At 39.4% G+C, this 22,465-nt stretch overlaps 1 protein-coding gene across 1 annotated transcript; it reads right to left on the bottom strand.

The window, feature by feature from the left end:
* Positions 1-19,270: 19,270 nt before the first annotated feature.
* On the bottom strand, positions 19,271-20,803 carry LOC117489212. Its single transcript, XM_034138385.1, has 2 exons — positions 20,693-20,803; positions 19,271-20,438 (listed from the first exon to the last, which is right to left on the bottom strand). The coding sequence occupies exon 2, from the start codon at positions 20,427-20,429 to the stop codon at positions 19,560-19,562; it is 870 nt and encodes a 289-aa protein (XP_033994276.1). The 5' UTR covers positions 20,430-20,438; positions 20,693-20,803; the 3' UTR covers positions 19,271-19,559.
* Positions 20,804-22,465: the final 1,662 nt, after the last annotated feature.

Here is a 22,465-nt window from a genome sequence, read left to right on the forward strand (position 1 = left end):
GTTGACCATGAACTATTATTAAAAAAACTACAGAGATATGGAATTAGAGGTGTTGCACTATCATGGCTATCCAGCTACCTACATAACAGGAATCAGTACGTTGAAATACAAAGTCATACATCACAACTACTACAGGTTACATGCGGGGTGCCTCAAGGCTCTGTCTTGGGGCCATTATTATTTATTCTGTATATTAACAACATATGTGAAGTATCAAAAACTGTTAAAACCATTCTTTTTGCAGATGACACAAGTCTACTCTGCTGTGGGGACAATCTAGAACAGCTATTGGTCACAATGGAAAAGGAACTGAGCAGGATGAAGATCTGGTTTGACCAAAATAAATTAACATTGAACGCAAGCAAAACCAAACTCATAATATTTGGGAATCGGTCGACCAATACAGAGAAGAAACTCACTATAAATGGCGTCCCACTAGAAAGAGTAACGGAAATAAAATTCCTTGGAATAATCATAGACAATAAATTAAGTTGGAAACCACATATAAGCTATATCAAAGCCAAAATATCCAAATCAATAGCAATTCTAAATAAAGCCAAATACCTAGTTAATCAAGCTTCCTTGTTTATGCTGTACTGCTCCTTCATACTTCCATACATGATGTATTGTGTGGAGGTTTGGGGGAACACATACAAAACAAATACACATCCTATCTTCATCCTGCAAAAAAGAGCAATACGAGTTATACACAAAACTTCGTACAGAGAACCAACAAATAAATTATTTATCAAACTAAAAACACTAAAACTACAAGACCTGGTTGACTATAAAACCATTCAAATTATGTACAAGGCCGCAAATCATCATTTGCCTCATGGTGTCCAGGGACTTTTTACACGGAGAGAAGGCATGCACATGTTGAGAGGAAACTGCATTTTCAAAAAACCACCCGTACGTACAAATGCCAAACTTCATTGCATCTCATCAAAAGGTGTTAGTCTGTGGAATAAATGTAGTGATGCACTGAAAAATTGTACAACTTTATATAAAATGAAAGTATTATTCAAGAGCCAAACCATTAGTGGTTATGAACAGTACCTGTAAAAATTCCTTTTGTTATTTCCTGTAATTGTAAAAGTAATTACTTCCTGATTGTTTTTGTAAAAAAGTATCAAGACAAACATGTCGCTGATGACGATGACCTAATTACTTCATTTATACTGCAAGGAAAATGTACGCTAGAAGGGGTAGGACCAGAAACGTTTTTTAAGCTTCTTCTTGCCCCTGTTGAACACGACAGAGACTAATTTAAGATTTATTGTTGTTGTTTCTTTTTATTTTCTTTTTTTTTGCATTATCATTATTATTTATTTTATTGTACTTTGGTATAATTATTATTATTATGAGTGAGAAGGAAGAAAAGGAAGAAGCAATATATATTATTATTAGTATTGATGTATGTTTTGTTTCTGACATGTTCAATAAATTGACTTTTAAGATATGCATCTGGTTTCTAATTCTCAGAGTTTCTCCATTTCATACATTTCATTTCAGTTCTTCCATTGTGAGTTTACTAAGTTATTGTCTTTTAGTAAATGCCTTGTCATTTGTTTAATGATCTTTATTCTAATAACCAGAAATAGGTAGGAATCTGTTTCTGTATTCCCTCTGGTGTTTCCCCCAGTAAAGGGTTAATGGGTTCTTGTTGAGAGAAACACCAAAGAGATTGGACTTTTCAGAGATAGAAAGATATCATTCTAATATTTAAGACTGAACCATTTGAGCTTTTTATTTGTCTTGTCACACAACAGCAGATCAACTAGAAAACAACTTGTAAAATGTGCATTTCAGAGGAAAACCCCACATATGGAGACGTTTGTTTACTAAATGAAAGGGATGCATTTAGAAGAAAGAAAACCTGAGGCGTTGATGTACTCTGGGATTATAATCTCACACATTACTGATGATTTACGAGAATGAAATCATGAGGTGGATCCAGCATTGCACATCGCTAAAAATATACTTTTCCAGGGTTTCATTTTTCTTTAACTTGTGAGTTTTTCCTTCCCACTTACATTGGAGAAAATAACAACGTTTTTTTTCCTGTAAATTTGCAAATTTCGTCTTTTTGTTTTGTCGTCTTATTATTGGCTTTATTATCTCAGAGAATATTGAACTGTTTTCACCTTAAAGTTGTGTTTTTGCTCGTAAATGTACCAATGAAATCTCAGAGAAAGTCATTAATGTTCCGTACATAATGGGATTATATCTGACTTGCTGATCAGTAAATGGGATTTCAAACCTTTCACCAGTGGCGGCTGGTGGAAAATATTTTAGGTGGGGCTGTGGAAATGGTGATCAAACAATACTAGGGGGCATTTTTTTGAGAAAAGACCCCCTAAATGATGACTTCTGGTGATGTTAGAGGGGGGGGGGGGAGGACAATTTGAGGCTTACAAATATGAGAAGACTGATCAATACCTCCATAACTTCAGTGTGGTTAGCTATGAATCTTCCAAAACTTCCAAACACCTTGTCCTGGACATAGTTTCTACAGCATAAACTGTGCTAACAAGCTGAGATTCCACAGATTCTAGAAATAAGTATCATCACTGAGCGATCAGAACTCGCGACAGGGGAAGCAAATACAGACATCACACGACGTAGCTTTCGGTAGCAAAACACGAGATATGCTCACCTTTTGCAGAATAAAAATTCTGATCAAAAACGAGAAAAACGCAGTTGAAGGTTAATCCATAGGTTAATCCAATGTGTCTGCCACTTTGAAAAAATGATTGATGATCCATAATTCAATTTTTATGTCAAAAACGGAGTTTTCATTAGCTGCTAATGGTAGCTTCCAGAGTGTATGACAGCTTCCTGTTTTGTCTCCTTGGATACGAGTCCAAACAACTCACAGACTGCACCGGGCGCTCACGTAGGAGCCCTGTGACCATCAGATTTGACGACGCTGATTGGCTGAAATTATGTTTCGGCGGCATAGTTTAAAGATAGCAACAGTTGGCTTCTGCTGCACTTGCTGCCCTCTCGTCTGGGCGCTGTGCATAGCGCCCAGACGAGAGGGAGTAATGATACACGGGCAAGGCCAGGCAGGAAACATGTGACTTATCAGTAACTTTAGACATCGTAACACAATTTTAAACGAGATTTTATTGTAGATTATACATTTTACTGATACCAATTATATAATATTTACCTTGTTTATTAAAAATAAAAATAAAAAAAATATTTTTAAAATATATATTTTTTAATTTTTAATTTTTTTAATGTGGGAAGAGGTGGGGCGGCGCCCCTAGCGCCCCTATGGGCCGGCCACCACTGCCTTTCACTGCTCCCAAAAACAAACAAGATCATTTGAGTTGTTCCTAATTATCCATTGAACATTGATCGGCTGTCACCGTGTGAGCAGCTGATTTGTTTGTGAGTGTTGTTGTTGTTGTTGTGCTGAAAACAGGATGCAGAGTTTAATATTCCTGACGCCTCCGTCCTACTTTAGTCCAGTTTCTCTCCAGATTGGGTCATCTTGTGTCGGTGCCAGACACATCGTGCAGAGAACTCACTGATCCTGGAACAGGCAGAAACAGGCTCTAAATGTCAGCGTTTACACGAGCTGCACATTTTCAAACCAGTCTGAACTCGAGGGTAAAACTTCTAGAAGCTGCTGCTGCTGAAAACCGTTTAATTTAACATTAAATCAACTAAGTCTCTCATGTCTGATGTTTGTTATAACCACCTTTATTTTGGTTAAAAAAATATTGAATTCAATTCTACATTATGTCGAAATCTATATAGAACATTTTTTTAAAAGCTAAATAACATGGAAGGAGCCAAATATTTAAAAACATGAAATACAAATGTTTTATATGATATAACAACATATTTTAAATAAAAAAACATATTTTAAATCCATAAAAAAACATTAAAAAAACAGGAGAAAACTATATTTTTTAGAATAATAAATATAATTATTTAAAAAAGTCAGGATAGCAACAGGCAGTACAAAAACTAAGAAATATTTAAAATGTTGTGGGTCCATGCTCAGTATTTTGTGTTCCAACGTTTATTTACCAAAATCAGAAATCAGGTCAAGTTTCTGTCCATAGTTAAATAATGAAAAGCTTCCTTTACCTCTGAGCTCTGCATCAGATTTCATTATTCAATCATCTGGCGCCCTCTGGTGTCTGCTGGGTGAACAGCGCATTTATAAATAAAGCACAGTAAATACAAGCTTAAACATTGCAGTTCAGTTATCTCACAGATCAATGCAGCCTTAGCACTTTATTTTTATTTGATTTTACACACACACGTGCACACACACACATGCAAACACACACACACACACACACACACACACACACACTCCCCCTCCTGCACAAGATACGCCTGGATTCCAAGGACACAGTAGATATTAATATTTCTGATTGATGGTGTCAGTGGTTGAATTGAGTCATGATGGGAGTGTTGGCATCTCATTGGAGGGTTAGGGTGTGTAATGGGAATTATGATTATCAGATAATTGAATGCTATGATGTTATTTAAAACTCCTGTAGTAAAACCAATACAAGTTTATAAGATCTGAGTACTTCTACTTTCTAATTTTCTGTATGTATAACACATGTGGAATTCTTGACAATAAAGTTGACTTTGACTTTGACTTGACTAAAGGGCCAAAGCATCACACTTCAAGTGCACCTCCACACAATATATAGTTCAATGCTATTCGGTAATATGATTTGCTTCATCCCCGTATAACTCTCTCATTGTCGAATACATCCCCGTTGTCATCAAGTAAGGAAAGAAACTCCGTGCATCAAACTGCTTAATACTGTTGTTCTTCTGGGGGTTTTATCGGCTCGGTATTCCCCTCCCGGATGATACTCCCGCACTACGGGGTCTAATCACCAAACACCATTACATTACACTTTTTTTCATTTTCACCCAAATTTACCTGGATGAAATATTTTTGTTGTTGTTGTTTTTAGCCCATTTTCACCCAGTTTTGGCCACAGCGTTGCCTGGAGGATAGGACCGAGATATGACAGACTCTCTGGCCGCCTCACAAGTCACAATGGGCTACACTGTAAAAAAAAAACTCGTAAAGAAACGGTCAAAGTACTGGCAGCAGCGGCTGCCAAACAAAAACCCTTAAATTAAAGTAAAATACTTTAACTGAAATAAAGTGAATAAGCCATTAATTTACGGGAATTGTCCTTAAAGATTTTACAGGAAAACACTGTAATTTTACAGATTTATCCTCTCTTTTTACAGTCAATAACCTTTAATAAAAGTACATTACTAATACTTTAACGTACAAATACTCTAATTTTACAGATTTATCCTCTCTTTTTACAGTCAATAACCTTTAATAAAAGTACATTACTAATACTTTAACGTACAAATACTCTAATTTTACAGATTTATCCTCTCTTTTTACAGTCAATAACCTTTAATAAAAGTACATTACTAATACTTTAACGTGCAAATACTCTAATTTTACAGATTTATCCTCTCTTTTTACAGTCAATAACCTTTAATAAAAGTACAGCACTAAAACTTCTACGGGCAAAAAACCCGTAAAAAAACGGTCAAATGACTGGCAGCAGCGGCTGCCAAACAAAAACCATAAAATTAAAGTAAAAATACTTTAACTCAAATAAAGTGCAAAAGCAATTAATATACAGAAATTGTCCTTAACGATTTTACAGGAAACTTTCCTCTCTTTTCAAAATCCATTGTCTTAAAATGTTACATTCAAATACCTTAAATAAAGTTCGGATGAGAAAAACTGTTTTTACTTTTTTTTTTATTAGATTTGTATGATCAAACACTAAAATAAATACAGAACCTAAAGTTCTACAGGTAGAATACTGTTATTTTACAGCTTTTTTCTAACATTTTCCAATCAAAGACATTCAATGAAAAGACATCACAAAATGTTCTGTCGGAAACAATTACTCTGAAAACTTAAAATATGAAAACTAATGAATACAGCATTTCATATTTAAACATCATACTTATAAACAGTAGAAACAAAAAGTAAGTTGAATTTGTTTAAGAGTACTTTGAAACATTCTCAACTGAAAATAACAGAAATTACAAAATGGCAACATATGTTCACATTGTCAATTTGAAGGAGCAGTGTGCAGGATTTAGTACGTCTAACAATGGGGATGTAGGTTCCAACAAATGGATAACTTGTTCACTCACCCTCCTATCCCAAGTTTGTAGAATGTATATTGGCTGCAAAACCTTGAGGCCCAATCATGTTTCCTCTGTCCATTCTGCGCTACTGTAGACGTGGCAGTGCAACCTAGAGGACAAAAAGATCAGAATCAGAAACAGGTTTTTCACACGTATGAGGAATTTGACTAGGTGTCGTACATACACATATAAATTAAAAAAATTAAATAAAAAAAAGTACACAGATAGCGAACTATATTAAGAACACTGTAATAAAAATATAGTAAGATAGCAATAAAATAAAGCAGTAATATACATCGAAATAGAATGCAATAAATTATAGAATATAAAATATGTGCAGTAAGCAATATTTAAACATTGCATTATTTACCATCCTGTGATCTCCATTATGTAATGCATAGAGTCTGCGTTGTGGATGAGGTAAAGTGTCAGTGGGGGGGCCTTGTTGAGGTGGCGAGAGGTTCTGGTCCTGATGGAGAGGTTCTGGTCCTGATGGAGAGAGGTTCTGGTCCTGATGGAGAGAGGTTTTGGTCCTGATGGAGAGAGGTTCTGGTTCTGATGGAGAGAGGTTTTGGTCCTGATGGAGAGAGGTTCTGGTCCTGATGGAGAGAGGTTTTGGTCCTGATGGAGAGAGGTTCTGGTCCTGATGGAGAGAGGTTCTGGTCCTGATGGAGAGAGGTTTTGGTCCTGATGGAGAGAGGTTCTGGTCCTGAGGGAGAGAGGTTTTGGTCCTGATGGAGAGAGGTTCTGGTCCTGATGGAGAGAGGTTTTGGTCCTGATGGAGAGAGGTTCTGGTCCTGATGGAGAGAGGTTCTGGTCCTGATGGAGAGAGGTTCTGGTCCTGATGGAGAGAGGTTTTGGTCCTGATGGAGCGCAGCCTCCTGCCAGAGGGGAGGGGGGTGAACAGTTTGTGTCCAGGGTGGGAGGGGTCGGCCACTATCTTTCCTGCCCGCCTCAGGGTCCTGGAGGCATGCAGGTCGTGGAGGGATGGCAGATTGCAGCCTATCACCGTCTCTGCAGAGCGGATGACACGCTGCAGCCTGCCCTTATCCTTGGCTGTGGCTGCAGCGTACCAGATGGTGATGGAGGAGGTGAGGATGGACTCCATGATGGAGGTGTAGAAGTTCACCATCATCGTCTTTGGCAGGTTGAATTTCTTCAGCTGCCTCAGGAAGAACATCCTCTGCTGGGCTTTTTTGATGAGGGAGCTGCTGTTCTGCTCCCATTTGAGGTCCTGGGCGATGATGGTGCCCAGGAAGCGGAAAGACTCCACAGCAGTGACTGGGGAGTCACACAGAGTGATGGGGAGTCACACAGAGTGATGGGGGCGGGCGGGGCTGCGTTCTTCCTAAAGTCCACAACCATCTCCACTGTCTTGAGAGCGTTGAGCTCCAGGTGGTTTTCCCCACACCAGGTCACCAGATGGTCCATCTCCCACCTGTAGGCAGACTCGTCCCCACCAGAGATGGGTCCGATGAGCGTGGTGTCGTCTGAACTTCAGGAGCTTGACAGACTGGTGACTGGAGGTGCAGCTGTTGGTGTACAGGGAGAAGAGCAGAGGGGAAAGAACGCAGCCTTGAGGGGAACCGGTGCTGATGGGTCAGAGACGTGTTTCCCCAGCCTCACGTGCTGCTTCCTGTCAGACAGGAAGTCTGTGATCCACCTGCAGCTGGGAGAGCTTGTCCTGCAGCAGAGCTGGGATGATGGTGTTGAAGGCAGAGCTGAAGTCCACAAACAGGATCCTGGCGTAAGTTCCTGCTGTGTCCAGGTGCTGGAGGAGGAAGTGAAGTGATAACTATTAGTAAACCATAATGATGGATGTTATTATCAGCAGCTGCCAATAGATCCCCTAAATCTTGTATGAACACACACACACACACACACACACACACACACACACACACACACACACACACACACACACACACACACACACACACACACACACACACACACACACACACACACACACACACACACACACACACACACACACACACACACACACACACACACACACACACACACCACCCACCACACACACACACACACACACACACACACACACACACACACACACACACACACACACACACACACACACACATCACACACACACACCACACACACACACACACACACACACACACACACACACACACACACACACACACACACACACACACACACACACACACACACACACACACATCCCAATTGCATTGAGTATTTCATAAGTTTAGAAGGGGGGAACATAGTCTAACTACAGTTAGCTTTTGTTAATTTTACCTTGAGCCAAACTTGTGATACTTGTTTCTGAAATCCCTTTCTCTTAAAGTGAATAAAAAACAAAAAAAAACAATGGAGCTTACCCTAAAACTAACCACTGGATTGCTTGTCTAACATGACCTAGTCCATGTTAGCGAAGTACAACTGGGATTTCGAGGGGGAAGATATGCTTGGTTGATTCTAATTTTTACTTTCTTACTTTTTGAATAAAAATCATGTTTGTATCACTACACTTCTAAGGGACAACATGGGTCAAACATTGCCCGTATTCTTTTGCTATGTTATTTCATGCATGGCTGAGTATTTATTTACTATACATTTTCAAAAATAATTCATTTTAGCAGTGATTTGGACCAAGCATGTATGATGTAGTAATACAACAAGTATTTTAGTTCACACAGTGTGACATTAGCTAGTCATGTTAGCTTGTAATATATAGAGCAGAGCTAACTAGCAAGTTAGCCGAACGTTAGCGGTTAGCTGTTTATGCTATGCTAGCTGTTGGCTACTTAACATTAACAAACTGGATTCCGCTGTAAGAAAGCTGTGAAACTTTACATTAAACTTGGCGACAACACTGTGACACCCCGCTGCATGTTTATGTGTAATTCTCCCGTGTGGAGACGAGAGGTGGAGCGGCAGCACTGCAATAAGCTGTAAACTAACGTTAGCAGCCACCTTGTTAAACCAGGTTTGGGCGCAACATCTTGCAAGAAACAGCATCGCAGGGCTTCTTAACATTTAACAACCTATTAATGATGCAAACTCAGCTAACTAGAAGAAGAAACGTAACCTTAAATACAAAATAAAACATTCACAAACTAAGGATTATCTAAATACATGTTTAACTCCATTACAGTTGCAGGACTCACCAGATCTCAAGTCTTCTGTTCTTTGTTGACGTCCCGATGCTCATATTTAACGTGTAGATGTAAAACGATCCCGATATTAATCCATTAATCCATAAACTCCTGCAGCTCCGAGCCGGAGCTGGAAAAGCGCCGGTGTGAAAGGAGCAGACAGCTGTAGCTCCGTCCGCAGGAGGAGACCCGCTCTAACGGGCCGTCTCCACGGCAGCGTTAAAAAAATCTTGGAGGTGGGCGTATCTGAAGCTTGAGGATTTTTTGCGAGCAACCAATCACATGAATCTCCCGCCCGCGACATACGAAGCAAAAAAGCCCGAAGTAAACTGGATATAAACTCCCCAAAACAGGCGAAAACCTACCACTGTCTCTGCCACCTCCCTCCATGCCTGGCTCCTCCAGTTTATATCCCGGTAGGTCTGGTCATAAAGCACCGGGTGATTGATTCGCTACCGCTAATTTCTCCTCCATTTTTTGGAATATGAGGAAATGACCTGCGGTATTTCTCTCCCAGCATACACGCCGTTTGATTGGCTAGAGCTTGAACTGTCAGATTTGCGTACACGGGATTTGATTGGCTGACGCTTCCACCTCAGCCTCAAAAGTTGAACATTGTTCAACTTTGGATCTTGAAAATCCTGAGAATCTCCGCTCGCCTGCCCACAATGCATTTCGGCGAAAGCGAAAAAAAGTGACGTCACCCCATTCAAAGTGAATGGGCAGAAGCGTTTCAAGATTTTTTAACGCTGCCGTGGAGACGGCCCGTAACTGACGTGAATGTTTCAAATGTGAACAACAGGCGCGGGCAGTTCTCATTGGCAGGTTTCTTCGATGACGTTTATATTAACCAATCAGGAGTGTTGTGGACTCATTCCAAACATGCCTGACTTGTCTGCCGTGTTATGGCTGAATTCCAATTCAAGTGCCGTAGCTCTGGCTGTCGGCCAGAATCCGAAAACCATGCACATTATACTGCATGAAAGACTAACGGGCCGTCTCCACGGCAGCGTTAAAAAATCTTGAAACGCTTCTGCCCATTCACTTTGAATGGGGTGACGTCACTTTTTTTCGCTTTCGCCGAAATGCATTGTGGGCAGGCGAGCGGAGATTCTCAGGATTTTCAAGATCCAAAGTTGAACAATGTTCAACTTTTGAAGCTGAGGAGGAAGCGTCAGCCAATCAAATCCCGTGTACGCAAATCTGACAGTTCAAGCTCTAGCCAATCAAACGGCGTGTATGCTGGGAGAGACATACCGCAGATCATTTCCTCATATTCCAAAAAATGGAGGAGAAATTAGTGGTAGCGAATCAATCACCCGGTGCTTTATGACCAGACCTACCGGGATATAAACCGGAGGAGCCAGGCATGGAGGGAGGTGGCAGAGACAGTGGTATGTTTTCGCCTGTTTTGGGAGTTTATATCCAGTTTACTTCGGGCTTTTTGGCTTCGTATGTCGCGGGCGGGAGATTCATGTGATTGGTTGATCGCAAAAAAATCCCCAAGCTTCAGATACGCCCACCTCCAAGATTTTTTTAACGCTGCCGTGGAGACGGCCCGTAAGGCTTATTACTGTATATTGACCAATGGGGAAAAAAACACAGCAACAGAACACATAAATAAAACAAGGGTAACTGTGACTTATTGTTGAGTAAATAACAGTGTGTGTTTTAAACCTGGGTCCTCCCTGCAGAGATTTCTCCACTTTCTAAGATTTTTATTTTTTTTAATGATATTGTCAACTGTAGATGTTTACAATATAGTAAGTTAGGAATTTAATGAAAACATATTTATTTACTTTTGTTTCAACATTGGATATTTTGTGTTTGTGGTGGATTCAATCGAATATTGAGAAAATGATTTATGTAAAAACATTTTACTTTACATTTTTTTTGTTTGACGCTTTTTTTTACAGTTTTATGTTTACCTTAAAATTACAAAGAAATATCTTAAAGTCTTATAATAGTAATACACTTTTATATTACGAGTTACATATTTAATTACAGATAATACTTTTTATTTTACGTACATCTGCATGTATTTTCTGAAAGTGCAAAAATACTGTAAATATTATATAGTAAATTTACTGTAAAAAAAAATGAAATAATCGTTATTTGTTGTTATTGTCAAAATACTTAAAATAATGTTTTGGGTTGTTAATTTATAGTTAATATCTGTCATTTTACAGGATTTTGCAAGTTATTTAAAAAAACATGATAATTACTATAAAGATTTACAGTTATTTCCTGTAAAATTACGATCTTTTTTTACAGTGTAACGTTCATATTTCTCTTTTTGATTATAATACTGATGAACGTTCAAAACAAAGCACTTTGGCAACTTACCACATACGTTTTAAAAAGCTTAATAAGCACCGTAACTTTCATGATATAATTTCTCGTTCATAATCGGTTGTTTCCGTGAACGGCCGACTGTTGTGTGACAGAAAATGCTGCGGCTGCAAGGCATTGTGGGGCAGCATTTTCTCCTCTCCTTTCGGTTAGGGAGGTCCAGTGGTTCCTAAGCTAAAGGAGGTTATAAAGGAAGTTTGAAACCTCCTTTCCTTTCATTTAGAGAATTCGAACGGCACTTATCATGGCTGCCACTGAGGGACTTCCGGGTCATTTCACTCGGTTAGGAAGGTTCCTAAGCTAAATGGACTATTCGACTGCAGCCCGGGTGGGAAAAATGCGTGTGTGTTTAAAAAAAGAAAAGTCAGAGCGAGAGTTAACAGCTCATCTAGTTGCATCTGTACTGTAGCTAGTAGCCTAGCTTCACCTACCGGGGTGGCATGGGGTGGCAACTGCCACCCTAAAAATAGGCCTTGCCACCCCAGCTGCCATCCCAGTCAACACACTCTCACTCCATAAACGTCCAGGAGCGACGCTTGGTCAGGGTCCCGAGGACGTGCAGTTGGGACGCTCCTACAGATGTAGCACTCCAGATAGGACTCCAGCTTACAGCTTCCTGCCTAAGACCAGCGTCTGGGAATGTTAAGCCCTCCCACTATTTTCCAAGAGGGCGTTGCCAGATTTTCAATATCAGGATCTAACCAGGAGATGGCGCTTCATTCACAAATACAGAAAGACAACTTTTCATGGACTTTCAGTTGTGTTTTGAAGAGCATTTGAACACATCAATATTTTAGATCAAATAAAGTATATCTAATCTTGTAATTCAATAATATATAGTCTTTATATATTAAATAATCATAATAATAATGTAAATGTTTACATTACACTTCTTTATTTGTTATGCTCATACTTTTACCTTTACAATTGTTTGCTTTAATATGCAGTATATTTTTTGTATATTTTTGTGTTTGCTTCCTCCTGCTCCCTTTCGGACACATACTGTATGATTTATTATTATTATTAATATGAAGATATTATTAAGATAAGATAAGATAAGATGTTACTTTATTGATTGAACATTTTAGTTTAGAATGTGCTGTCCCACGGTAATTCAGAAGGCTCACAGGTCACATTCCGACCATTATTTAAAACAATAGGTGCTTTCACACCGTCTACAGCTTGATTTGCCTACAGTGGAGGGAGCTGTGGCTGAATGGCCGGCGATTAGGTGTTGCGCATTTATCATTAGGTGATCAGAGCTGCCTGCCTGCCGTCAGATTTCATTTAAAAAACAGGTCTGATTTTAAGACTATTTCTGCGCTCATAAAGAATGATAAGAGTAAATTATGGCCCAGTGCTTTCTGCCGTTAGAGGCCAACTGAGTAAGAGGACAAACAATCACCTTGCTGGCTATAGAAATTCCAGAGCAATATAGAATGTAGGAACCCCTTGAAAAAATCCTTGGGGAAGTTTTCTTTTAACTGAAACACCTTTGATGAATCAGAGAACAAATTTATACTTAATTATAGCGATATGGAAGAGTTTATTACCTCAGGGATCTACCAAGAAGATTTGAACCTGCCTGGCGGGATTACTTCAGTCACAGTGCCTCCAGTGAAGCCAACTCCTGGACCCAGGAAACCTGTGCAGCATGTAGCCAGCGGCTGAGTCACCTGTACCCCTGCCAGTGGAGGATGATGTTTCTTCCAGCTATGTGGGGCAGGCTGCATCTCTACCCGCTAAGCCACTCAGGTCGCAGTGGATTTCCCAAGAAGGACTTCCGGAGAAAGAGCTGGAAATCCAACCGTTGGCAAGGTCCTTACCAGGTGCTTCTCGTCACAAAGACAGCGGTCAAGTTCGCCGAGAGAGCCACGTGGGTCCACGCCAGTCACTGCAAAGTCGTAGTCACAGGCCAGGAGAGACGGTAGAAACAGACGACAACAAGTGACGTGCCAAGTCACCACCAGCACTACACTCGCACCACATACACCTAATCTCACACTGCACACACAGGATGTCATGAGCGAGTGCCAGCTAAGCTGTTTCATATGCCTCTGGTTCCTCGTTTGTGCTATCATTGAGTGGGGTCTCATTGACCTTGTCACAAAGTCAACCAAGTGAATCTACACACACCGACAGATGGAGCCTCTCCGCCTCGTGATGAGGGCTCACCTGGAAAGACGACAACGCAACCGTGAACAATTATTGACGAGGTCTAAAATATCCATAACAACTGTCGACCGAGATGTCTGGCCTTTCGTTTGGAGGTCTAATCCAGGGAGGAACCTCAACCCCTCCATGGTCAGGGTCAAGGAGTTACATCAGATAGCAACATGGATTGAGGAGTCTACACTGGAACAACAGATGGGCCCCCCGTTCCTGCAAGTACCAGGCGGAGTGGGAGTACGCACACAAATCTACCATCATCGTGTCGGCCCAAGGGCTCGTTTTACTCTGGTGCCTGACCTATGTGTCACCGAGAACATTCCAGTGAGGTACTATGTTTTCGGTGTACGCCAGTTTGGACTCAGCGGAGAAAATCCTTATTACACATACTGAAGAACTTTTCATGATGTTGATTCTTGAAGTTTTACGTATGTAATTTGTATGTATGTTTACAATTTTATCTGTTGCTGTTTTGATAACTTTGCGTTTTAAAAAGAGGGTGTTGAGATCTCCATATCAGGTTGAATAATTAAAACGAAAGTTAGTTATAATCAAATATAATCAATCATATTCTTGTATAACCCACAATGAAAATGCTTCATATTTTATGATGTTCTATATTTACAGTATAAACAAAACACAAGTGGTTTGTTAAGTTGAGTGTGTAAGGCCTGTAATGGTTTATGGGTGTCACTGATAAGAGAAGAGGCAGTTTCTTCCCTCTCCCCTCACAGCAGTACACAGGGAGGGGGGCTCCTGACTTAAGGAGAAATACATTGAGGCCCCAAAAAGGTGGTTATGTCATAGCCGAGAATAATATTTTGCAAGTCCTGCAGAGTAGGGGTCATGTCCTTTTTACACAAACATGGGAAGGTGTGTCTTATGCCAGAGCCATAGAATATGTCTGGTCATGTCCAGTTCTTTACATCAGAGGCCATGCCCAGTTTCCACAAATATGGGTATGGAGGAGGTGTCTTTGGGTTTTTCTATCCTGTTTTCGAGCATAAAGACACTGGCAGATGGGGAGGAACTTTCTTTTTGGAGAGAGGGAGAGAGAGGGGGGGGATCCCCTGGTATGCTCTCTCTCGGTAACGCTCTCTCCCTGAGAGCTGGGTTTTTGCTCTCGGTAAGGTTCTCTCAAACTTGGTAACTATTGCGTAAATCTCTGTGTATTGAATGCTGAGGGAATGGTTTAGATGAGAGTTGTGAACGGGATCTTTTATACCTACCATTCTTTAAATGTGTTGGAATTCTTACCCCTACCATTCTTTAAATGTGTTGGAATTCTTACCCCTACCATTCTTTAAATGTGTTGGAATTCTTTAATGGGTGAACTATGAATCAAGGTTTTGGATTAGAAAAGAACCCCAGCATGATATGTTTAGTATGATTATAATGTTGTAACCAGAGAAGGTAAAAACCCTGTATTAGTTTGGACCTATTTTTCTTCAAATAAACTGATCCCACCTTTTGGATTGGGACAACTTAAAAGACATCTGCGCTCTCCTCTCCTGCTTGAAAGGTAAGATCACACACTGCCACACTCACACTTAGGTAGGGCCACACCTCATTACTGATATCAAAGTCCTTCGGGATTGCTTAAACAGATTTAGGGGGTTGTCTGAATTGAAACAGCAGTTAATTGAACCTGGTTCTTCAGGAGTTAATAGAGGTGAGATCTTGCTGATCGTTGGTGGATCTGAGCCAAGCAGTAAACTTACATAGACTCAATAACTTCGGTTAGGTCAATTAGGAGGTCTGAGTAATTTAAGTTCGGAATAAATTATCGGATGACTCCCGACTCTTACACAAGGTTGTCCAAAACGTCCTGAAATAAAGAAAAATAGAGACTTGTATTTACTGTATTTTATTTATAAATGCGCTGTTCACCCAGCAGACACCAGAGGGCGCCAGAGGATTGAATAATGAAATCTGATGCAGAGCTCAGAGGTAAAGGAAGCTTTTCATTATTTAACTATGGACAGAAACTTGACCTGAATAAACGTTGGAACACAAAATACTGAGCATGGACCCACAACATTATAGATATTTCTTACTTTTTTTACTGCCTGTTGTTATCCTGACTTTTTTAAATAATTATATTTATTATTCTAAAAAAATACGGTTTTCTCCTGTTTTCTTAATTGTTTTTTCATGGATTTAAAATACGTTTTTTTATTTAAAATATGTTGTTATATTGTTTAAAATATTTGTATTTAATGTTCATTAAAATATTTGGCTCCATCCATTTTATTTAGCTTTTTAACATTTTTTCTTTATAGATTTCGACATAATGTAGATTTGAATTCAATATTTTTTTAACCAAAATAAAGGTGGTTATAACAAACATCAGACATGAGAGACTTAGTTGCTTTAATGTTAAATTAAACGGTTTTCAGCAGCAGCAGCTTCTAGAAGTTTTACCCTCGAGTTCAGACTGGTTTGAAAATGTGCAGCTCGTGTAAACGCTGACATTTAGAGCCTGTTTCTGCCTGTTCCAGGATCAGTGAGTTCTCTGCACGATGTGTCTGGCACCGACACAAGATGACCCAATCTGGAGAGAAACTGGACTAAAGTAGGACGGAGGCGTCAGGAATATTAAACTCTGCCTCCTGTTTTCAGCACAACAACAACAACAACAACACTCACAAACAAATCAGCTGCTCACACGGTGACAGCCGATCAATGTTCAATGGATAATTAGGAACAAGTCAAATGATCTTGTTTGTTTTTGGGAGCAGTGAAAGGTTTTAAATCCCATTTACTGATCAGCAAGTCAGATATAATCCATTATGTACGGAACATTAATGACTTTCTCTGAGATTTCATTGGTACATTTACGAGCAAAAACACAACTTTAAGGTGAAAACAGTTCAATATTCTCTGAGATAATAAAGCCAATAATAAGACGACAAAACAAAAAGACGAAATTTGCAAATTTACAGGAAAAAAAACGTTGTTATTTTCTCCAATGTAAGTGGGAAGGAAAAACTCACAAGTTAAAGAAAAATGAAACCCTGGAAAAGTATATTTTTAGCGATGTGCAATGCTGGATCCACCTCATGATTTCATTCTCGTAAATCATCAGTAATGTGTGAGATTATAATCCCAGAGTACATCAACGCTTCAGGTTTTCTTTCTTCTAAATGCATCCCTTTCATTTAGTAAACAAACGTCTCCATATGTGGGGTTTTCCTCTGAAATGCACATTTTACAAGTTGTTTTCTAGTTGATCTGCTGTTGTGTGACAAGACAAATAAAAAGCTCAAATGGTTCAGTCTTAAATATTAGAATGATATCTTTCTATCTCTGAAAAGTCCAATCTCTTTGGTGTTTCTCTCACCAAGAACCCATTAACCCTTTACTGGGGGAAACACCAGAGGGAATACAGAAACAGATTCCTACCTATTTCTGGTTATTAGAATAAAGATCATTAAACAAATGACAAGGCATTTACTAAAAGACAATAACTTAGTAAACTCACAATGGAAGAACTGAAATGAAATGTATGAAATGGAGAAACTCTGAGAATTAGAAACCAGATGCATATCTTTGAGGAAAGGTGGGAGAAATGGGTCGAGTATAGAAAAGTATAATGAAGATAATTCATGTTTACCTGAGTATTAATCATGTATTCATTCTTTGATTTGGAATATTATTATTACTATTATTTCTTTTCGTATATGTCATCTGTTATGTAGTTCATCACACACACACACACACACACACACACACACACACACACACACACACACACACACACACACACACACACACACACTGAAATCTACTTATTTATCTAAATACTTATCACCGTAATAAACCGTATATTTAATGTTGTCTTAATGTACATTATTTCATTTCACATTCTGTTCTTGTACATATCATATTCTATTGACATGTATAGAGACTTCTATTTGTATTTGTGTATGTTATTATATATGTTGCATTGATGGAGGAGCTCAGGTCAGAAGAGTTTCTCCTCTGAAGCTGCTGAGCATCTGATGAGAACACCTTTGAGTCTTGTTACGATAGCATCAGTATACACAGTAATTCAAAGTAGCTCCACCTTCACCAGCTGTGACGAACACATTCAGAATAAATAAAATAATCCAGAGATTACATATCTATGATAAAAGAATGGGCCATTACACACAATGTTGTACTTTTACTTAGTTAGATTGTAAATGCAGGACTTTTACTTGTAACAGAGTACACTGTTGTATTTCTACTTTTACTTGAGTCAAATATTAGAGTACTTCTTACACCACTGCTTATTATTAAATGTTAGCATGCTAACACGCTAAACTAAATGGAAGAACATGAAACGTTATATCTGCTGAATGGCAGCATGTTAGTTTTGGGACATTGGGTGTCAAGTCATTGAAAGGGTGTTTCTAGGTTTCATCAAACCACAGCACTGAGACTGCTTACAGTCTTCATCTTATGAGATATCAGTGCTAGAACAACTTGGGAGGACTTTCTGAAACAGCTCTAAACCCGGTTTGAATCCTGTCCACAGAACAAGGATTATCTTGTCCATCTGCAATTATTTGATCTCCACTCATCTGTTCTACATCGACATGCTTATGCTAAGGTTACGGAAAACACAACCAAAACGTAACAAGTATTTTGCAGATGACAGAGATGTAGGTAACAATAAGGTGACAATGATCCCATACAGGAAGTGAATTATTGAACAAATGTTGCCTTTTATTCAATTCAATTTGAAACTACTCATTATTATAAAGTAACTGCACCAAGTTATTGTGTGAGTTGTGTTGGTATACATATTGTAGTGTTGGCTCATACATCTCCAAAACCAAGGTAAGCATGCTGTGCCTTCAGACTTCACTTGAGTCGTCATTTGTTGCTTTTTTAACCATTACTTCTGGACTTGTACCGTATCCTCTTTATACGTCCTGCGGTTGCTCTTAGTCTCTATAAAGCTAAATATGACACTTTAGGCAAATTGTTTAACATCGGCTCTGATACAGGAAAACATTCCTGCCCACTGCAGTAACTCTGAACAACAAATCACCTCTGGCTGGAAGAGAACTCTCTGCTCCATAGCTGCTCTTGGAATAAAACCACGTAGTACATTTTACACATATATAATCTGTTCAATATTTAACATTAATATTCCATATGTCATATATTTATGTATATATATATTTGTATATATAATATCATGTCAAATTCAACATGTATATTTTCTATTTTCTTTATTTTCTTGTTTATTTCTAGTTTTGTTTTATTATAAAATGCCTTCTTTCATGCTGCTGCAACACAAAACATTTCCCAAATTGGGATCAATAAAGTACCATCTTATCTAATCTTATCTTATCTTATCTTATCTTATCTTATCTTGTTGGAATGATAACATTGATGGGAATGAGATTAAGAAAACAAACACATTTCACATGCAAAGGTTTCTTTATTGAGAGCAGACATGTGCAGAATAAGTGAAACAGTGCCTTAAGATTTAATCATTCGTTCAGATTATATTTGAAAAACAGACATTTGGAATAGTTTGATTTCATTGACAGGGAGATTAACAGAAGAACGCATGACATATTCATACTTTCTATTATTACTAGTAGCACTGATTTAAAAAGGAAAAGAAAGTGGCCATCACCGAATGATTTAACAAAATGGTAAGATGCGTTCCACTTCAGTGAGTGTTGAGAACTCTCAGCTCTGACTTTACTGACAGACATACAGGTTCTCAAGCATGCCCCTGTTGCCCGCGTTGAGATTGCCCGTGATACGTTTGATACCAGCCTCCTGATATTCTTTAAGCGCATCTTTGTTGAGAAGCAGGCCGATGGCCTTTATTGGGTTGGATCTTTTCTTGTACCACAGGAACACTTTGTTACCTCCGGTCCCTTCGTTCAGGTCAACATCCACTTGCTGGTAACCTTGCTGGTGATATTCATCAAACTGATCAGCATTGATGGAGACTTGCAGATCTTTGAGTGCCTTCTCGGGGTCGGTGGTCTGACGGTACCAGATGAAGACATAGGCTCCTCCTGCACCTCTGTTAGTATCTTCATCCACACGGATGTAGCCCTTCTGAAAGTGGTCCATGTCTGAATCGTAGGAATCAGTGGCATCGACATCACAGATGTAGGTTTGTTTCTCTCTCTTCAGCCAGACATGGATCAAGTTCCCCCCAGTATTGCGGTTCAGATCACAGGCCACTCTCTCCCAACCACTTGCAAACTTGTCAGCTTCATGGGCTGCATCTGTAGTGACACTAATGTCCACTATGGGAGTATCAAACTCTCCGGACCCTTTGAAGAACCAAAGGTAGAGCCAACAACCCCATGCTCCAGCATTGAGATCTTTCATGACCTTTGTGTACTCTGCAGGAAAACCTTTAGCCATCTCAACGTTGAAGGACACTTGAACCTTGGTGATCGCCTCTGATCCACGTTTGTACCAAAGACGGATGGCATATCCTCCTGTTCCTTCGTTCAGATTGCCATCGATTTTGGTGAAGCCTTTTTCTACAAGGTCTTCCTCATCAGCTGCATTCTGGGACACTTCAAGCTCTGAGATGTAGCAGCTCATTGTGGGTTCCTGCATTAAAGAAAGACACATCATGAGTAATCACAATTGTAGTTAACTGAATCAATCTGACTTTTCAGCTGAGCTAGAATATAATCCTGACAAATTCAACCATCAGGAGTTACATTTTGAAAACAACAATGACATCTAAAACAAGTTCAAATAAAATGTATACTGCACAGAGTTCTGAAAAGTATTGATTACAATGTTTGTGAAATACAAAAAAGATATTACAGCAAGAAAATAAGACCTTGTTGAACACTTACGTGTGTGTGCTGACAGCGAATGATAGGCAGTAAGAAGTCAACTGGTGTGCTGAAGTCTGTTGTACTGACCACAGGTCAGCTGCATATATATAGAGCACTGAGATGCTGTGGGGCATTGTGCAATCGTTACCTGGGAGGAGGAATATTCCACGGAACATGATACTGAATTCATGCCAAAAGAATCCCCAAAGCCAAATGAGTCCCCGTATCAAGTGTGTTTATGGGTGTGAGTGTTTGTGTCAGTTCTGTGGAAGTCACACACCTGACAGGGTGACAGTTTCATTGGAAGAACATTGAAAGGAATTGTGGTACAAGAAGTAATTAAAGCAGGAATGTACAACACACACACACACACACACACATACACACACACACACACACACACACACACACACACACACACACACACACACACACACACACACACACACACACACACACACACACACACACACACACACACACACACACACACACACACACACACACACACACACACACACACACACATACAGTACCAGTCAAAGGTTTGGACACAGCTTCTCATTCAAAGGTTTTGATTTATTTAGATTATTGTGTACATTGTAGATTAATACTGAAGACATCAAAACTATGAAAGACCATAATATGGAATGATGTGGTAAACATAAAGGTGTTAAACAAACCAGTATATGATTGAAATAGGCTGCAACCTTTGGCTGCTGGGCTCTCTTTGTCTCCCTGCTCCTGCCTGCTGGCGTCAGCTGATAGAGGTGTTATAGTGCTTTCTCTTGTTATGCTTTATCCAATAGCCCATGCCCCAAAATAAATAAATATACCAATTTTAGGAAAAATAAGGAAGTTTGAGCAGTGTGGGTTTTATATTAATAGAGTTATTTCAAAACACAAAGTGTAATAACTGCAGTTAGCCTCCCTGTCAGAATGACAAAGATCCTCAGTGAAGCACAAGCCCATGTTTCTCACTATATTGTAAGTACAACTTATTAAAAAGATCAGTACATTACATGACATGTTACTTGTTAGACGCTTTTATCCAAAGTGACTTACATACTCAATACTGTGGACAATCACCACAGGAGCACTTTGGGGAGAAGTGTCTCAGGGACACAACGACATGCTGACTGCAGTGGGGTTTGAACCTGCTCTCCCCTGATCCCAACACCTACGGACAACCCACTGCGCCACACGCTTCTGTTTCAGTTCAATGTAACTAATGTCGTCTCAGTGTTATTGCATGATGTTAAAATTGGTTTGCCATGAATTTAGTGATGGATTGTAATCATTTGAAATGTAGCATTTATGTGTTTCTCAGTTACAAGGTTGTTGTTTTAATAAATCAGACTCTGATGGTGCAGCGCTGTAATTGTTTTTGCACTGATCAGGGGGTACTTGGCTGACATTGTTTTTCAAAGGATGTACATTATTAAAGGGGACCTATCATGCAAAATGCACTTTTGCACCATTGCCGTTCGAAAGCGCTGGAGACGCTGTAGTACATATGCCAGGCCTGTAGGTGGTGCTGTTCTCACTGAATCAGCCCTTGCTAAAACAGGGGTAAAAAAGTGCAAATTGAGCGAAATGAGGCATGGCTAAAATGCATGATCTGTTTGGTATTTTGAAAAAAAAAAACTATAAATATGCCTTATATAGGTATGGTCCTACACTATATTATTATAATATAGCATGATAGGTCCACTTTAAGTTGCCATTTCAAACTGTAGAGCGACCAAGAAGCTAAGAGTTCTTCCTCATTGCCTTAGTGGGAGAAGTTGG

This window comes from Trematomus bernacchii, unplaced genomic scaffold (assembly GCF_902827165.1).
Source record: "Trematomus bernacchii unplaced genomic scaffold, fTreBer1.1, whole genome shotgun sequence".
Classification (NCBI taxonomy): domain Eukaryota; kingdom Metazoa; phylum Chordata; class Actinopteri; order Perciformes; family Nototheniidae; genus Trematomus; species Trematomus bernacchii.

Bases quoted from the DNA above. Each gene is read 5' to 3' on its own strand.
- LOC117489212 (XM_034138385.1), bottom strand. From the start codon at position 20,429: ATGAGCTGCTACATCTCAGAGCTTGAAGTGTCCCAGAATGCAGCTGAT.